Source organism: Halyomorpha halys, unplaced genomic scaffold, assembly GCF_000696795.3.
Source record: "Halyomorpha halys isolate HHAL.00 unplaced genomic scaffold, Hhal_1.1 Scaffold214.1, whole genome shotgun sequence".
Taxonomy (NCBI): Eukaryota; Metazoa; Arthropoda; class Insecta; order Hemiptera; family Pentatomidae; genus Halyomorpha; species Halyomorpha halys.
Genome location: NW_027110944.1, coordinates 583,269 through 587,826, shown reverse-complemented (window position 1 = coordinate 587,826; position 4,558 = coordinate 583,269). Strand labels below are relative to the sequence as shown.

Here is a 4,558-nt window from a genome sequence, read left to right as displayed (position 1 = left end):
AGTGAGACTTAAAATATCATTTTTGAGGAATTAAGATTTTAAATTTTTTGAGAACCAAACTGCCATTAATTTCAATAACTATATATACATATATATTTAGGTTTGTTACAATGATTCTGAAACATTTTATTATTTATTGATGCAATACATGATTCATTCAATTTGTACACCCTTATATAATAATTCACGACTTCTTTTCTTTCTTTTATCAGCGAATTTCCCCACCATGAAAGTTTTTTTTTCACAGATTTCCTGACCTTTCCAAAATTACAACAGTTCCCTAACTTTTCCCTTTTAACAAGTTTTCCAGATTGCGAAACACCCAATAAAAAAACTCTCATTAAATTGCTTTTGTTATATTTTATTTTGTTACTTTGGAACATATTATGTATAACAACCTACAAAGCATGTTTTCACATTTACAGTATACCTTGTGAATAAGGAGCTTTGACTGTAAAATCATAGTACATCATATAGTTAACTTTAAAATCCTATAAGCTGTTGGATTGTAAGTCCTCCAAAAAAATAGGGATACCTTCTATTACCATCTTTTAAAATTGAAAATAAACTTTGATTTAACCAAAACCAATAGAACTTTCATTAAGAACACTTTATAATATAAAATATTTTCAAGTGGCTCCGACTCTCAAATACCATTGTTTTCAATACAGCAAGAATTTTAAATTTCCTTTCAAAATAAAACAAGACAGCACAATTAGAAGATAATTGTTTATATATACTCTATCAGATGAGAATAAAGATTTATACATTATCATTCGCAAATTGATTTTCATAAATAAAAGTTGAACACTGATAATTTTTTTTCATATAATATAATTAGCATCATTACTTTAACTAATGAAATTTTATAGCTTAACTTGCTACATAATTTTGAAGTTTTCTGTGTTAGCTAGTTTTGCATAGTTATCCTTGAACACAAACAACAATGTTAGATTAATAGTACCTTTCCCATAAATATTTTTGTGACAAAAACCTCCTCTGAGGTACTTAAAGAACAATAGTCTTATTAATAAGAACAAAAAATATGTAACTAATCTAAAATTTTCCTTGTTTTCATATATGATACGTATTCACAGAAAAATCAGATTTAAGACATGCAGATATGTACATATACCCACTAAAATACATTTATCGAGGCAGACCACTTATATATTGGTATGAAACACAAAATTGAATGAATAAATTAAAAAATATTGTGAGAAAGCTTTTACTAGTCATTGTAACTTTAGAACCTATCCATTCCTAAGTTCAGCAAGTAATAGTATTTACTTACATAACACCTTGTAACCTGATGGCTCTAAATTTAAAATCTTCTGAATATTCAGGGTCACAGAAAGCCACACTGGAAAAAAATCAAATAAAATTGTTATAAACAAATATTTAATGCATGATAACAGAAAAAAAAGTAATAACTAAACAGTATTTGACAACTTTAAATTTTTTCCTGACTGTTGCAAAAATATGTTTTTGTGGGTCTTGAGGATCAGTCAATAATACAACTATATCTAGGTGATGTTTCACAACTTTATTGTTTGCATAATCATGCCTAACAATGAAAAAAAAACAACACATATAGCTGTTAAACAGCTGGCCACCTTCTCCCCACTCCTCCACGCTTCCGCTTCATTGTCACCTTGTTCAATAGTTCGCTTTGAACAGGTAGGTGGTCCTGATTTGTTCTTTGCTCATTTATTATCATTTAATATCATTATTATTATTTTTATTTATATTTATTCTTTCAAGACGTTTATTTAATCTCTACTTTCTTCTTCTTTTCCCCCCCCCCATATTGTTTTTGCTTAACACGAGTACAGAGTAGGTATTGTTTTTGAATGTGGTCCACTGTTGAAAATCCTTTCCTAAAACCTGCTTGTTATTTGTCAACACAATCCGATTATTATTTTTGTTAGCTGTTGTTTGAGAACACTGGTGAAAACTTTTGCCATAGTTGAACAGAGGGAGATAAGCTGATAATTCTCCATATCATGCTTGTTCCTTTTTTTATACAGTAGAATAATTTTTGCGGTTTTCCATTGTTTAGGTATTGTTTCTTGCTCAAGAATCAAATTAAACAATTCTGTGAGTTCTTTAATTAGAATATTCCCTCCTGCTTTTAAATTTCATTACTAATGTTATCCGCCCCCAGAGTCTTCTGGAGTTTAATTTTTTTTTTTTTAAATAAAAGCAACTTCTTCCATTATTGGTGGAACTTCCCCTAAATCTTTCCTATCTTTCCCTACCTTAGCTATCTTTCCTTCTTCTTTCGTTTCTAAAGTTTCCCTGTTACCTTTATACAGTTTTTTGAAATATTTTGTGGCTACTCTGCTATATTTTCCCTATTGGTCAAGTACATAGTATAATCAAAGATTATTAACTGTTACAATAAAAACATTAATAGTTTTTTAATAGTCAATTCTAAGTAATGCTTTAATTGTGATAGTTATTAGTCTTAAATTATACTATGTACATATATTTTTATAAATAGTTGAAGAAATTATTAGTTAAAAAAACAACTGTTTTTTTTTTTTTCATTTTGGGGGCATGACTAAGCAAACAATAAAGTTGCAAAACATTGCCTAAATATAGTTGTATTATTGACTGATCCTCAAGACCCACAAAAAATAAATAATATACATATATAGTCAAAAATGTAAATTTGAATTGTCACATATTTAAGAGAGTTGTGTTGGATTTATATTGGATGAATGTTTTGGTTCAATATTTTGTTTAAGTAATTAATTCGGCAAGTTACTTTATCCTAAAAAAGGAGGTTGCTGTACGAAAAGTTGGGTAGTAATAATATTTTTGTATGTTGTAGTGACCAATAAAAAAACACGTTTTTAGATTCCAAATCCTTGTTGAAGCAGAGTTATAGCGAAAAAAAAAAATTGAAATTTTTACTTTTTTTTTTAATGTAAAACTCCAAAACCTTTCAGGTGAACATTTATATATCATGGGAATTAAAGAACATTAAAATCTGTATTGAATAAGTGTCGAACATTATAAATTTGGCCCAAGAATATGGTCAACATGAAATTTGCAAAAACAATGATTTTTACCAACTCTCCTATGAAATTCAATATAAGGACTTTAAAATCCCAATATCACAGAAACAGTTATTCTAAATTAGAAACCTACTGAATGAAAGTTGTAAGACACAAATTTTATGTTATTAATGGATATCTTACATCAAATTTATATACTATATAACCCCTAGTGTGACATTTTCAATCACTCACACTTCTATCAACCAATCACTGATACTTCTACTATTTTATTTCAAATCTCTTTACTGTGCTTCAGATTCTTCTTACCCATTCTCAAGAGTATACAAAATTTTATTTCACATTACTCCTAAATTATTATATAAAACTTATAAATAATACCACTTATTTATCAAAAGCATATACTTGTTATTGCAATCAATAAATACTTCATTAATTAAACATTAAGAACCAGCCAAATTATAATGTAATAACTACTAAAATAAAAAAAAATAACAAGTATAATATTTAAAAATTTTTTAAATCTAATTTTCGAAATCATGCCTGTATTAATTAGGGAATTAAATTATGTAAAATTTATTAATTGATTTAAAAGATCCTCTTATTTGACCTCAAATCTTTAATTTTCAATCAAAATATCCAACTCATTAATACTTAAAAAAATCAAAGGATCACTTATTCCATTATAAATTAACTTTTTCTTTTTTACTTTATTAAGGATATCAAAAAAAAAAACATAACAAATAAATGCTCTCCTATAGCCTTGATGCCTGTTTTAAAGTTCACTATATTTTTAGATACAGATATCAATTCTAGCTATTTTCTCATTTCATCACTGAAAGAAAAACATAACATAAAAAAAAAGGTTATAACACGTTCATTTTTTTTTTTTTTTTTTTTTTTAAGTTGTTTAATAATAATTTGTTCAGTTCTTAATGTTGTTTAATGGATGAAGTATTTATATGATATTTATCAATTTTAATAATCATTCATATAAGTTTATTAAATAAGTGAATAATATATAACATGTTTATAATAAGGTAAGTTGGAACTAATATAACATTAATTTTTTTATAGAATTGAGAGTGGACAAGAAGAGTCTGTGTTGTCAAGAAGTTTGAAATAAAATATTATAAATATCAAAGGGTCATAATTTTACCTAGAGTTTTTAATATTAGTAATGTTAAAGCCCAAAATTTTGATTTCTGTTTAGGTTATTTGTTTTTGGCAACTTTCCAAGTGACTTTTAATTTTGTTAGTTGTAAGGTTATGTTTATTCATTTATTTTGTTAACTATAAGTAATTTTAATTTTGTAAACAAAAATAAGGGATAAGGAGGTTCTACGTTTATAAATACATTGCGGAGGTGTAACACGTGCGGAACAATACTGAAGGCAGTGGCGCCAGTTCCTATATAATCGCGGATGAGGCAGTTGGCAGTGAAGATTTGGGTAGCACTGGAGCGATGTCAGTTGGCATTGGCACGGGGTAAGAAGAGGGACGCATTGCTTCTGGGACGCTCCACCGCCATT

The 4,558-nt window shown here is 27.4% G+C and overlaps 1 protein-coding gene across 1 annotated transcript in view; it reads right to left on the bottom strand.

The window, feature by feature from the left end:
* Positions 1 to 4,558, bottom strand: part of LOC106679686 (5'-3' exoribonuclease 2 homolog) — a 78,096-nt gene that overhangs the window by 33,673 nt on the left and 39,865 nt on the right. Inside the window, exon 15 of the mRNA XM_014418981.3 lies at positions 1,295 to 1,363. Within this exon, the coding sequence (XP_014274467.1) occupies positions 1,295 to 1,363 (69 nt within the window). The remainder of the gene's footprint in view (positions 1 to 1,294; positions 1,364 to 4,558) is intronic.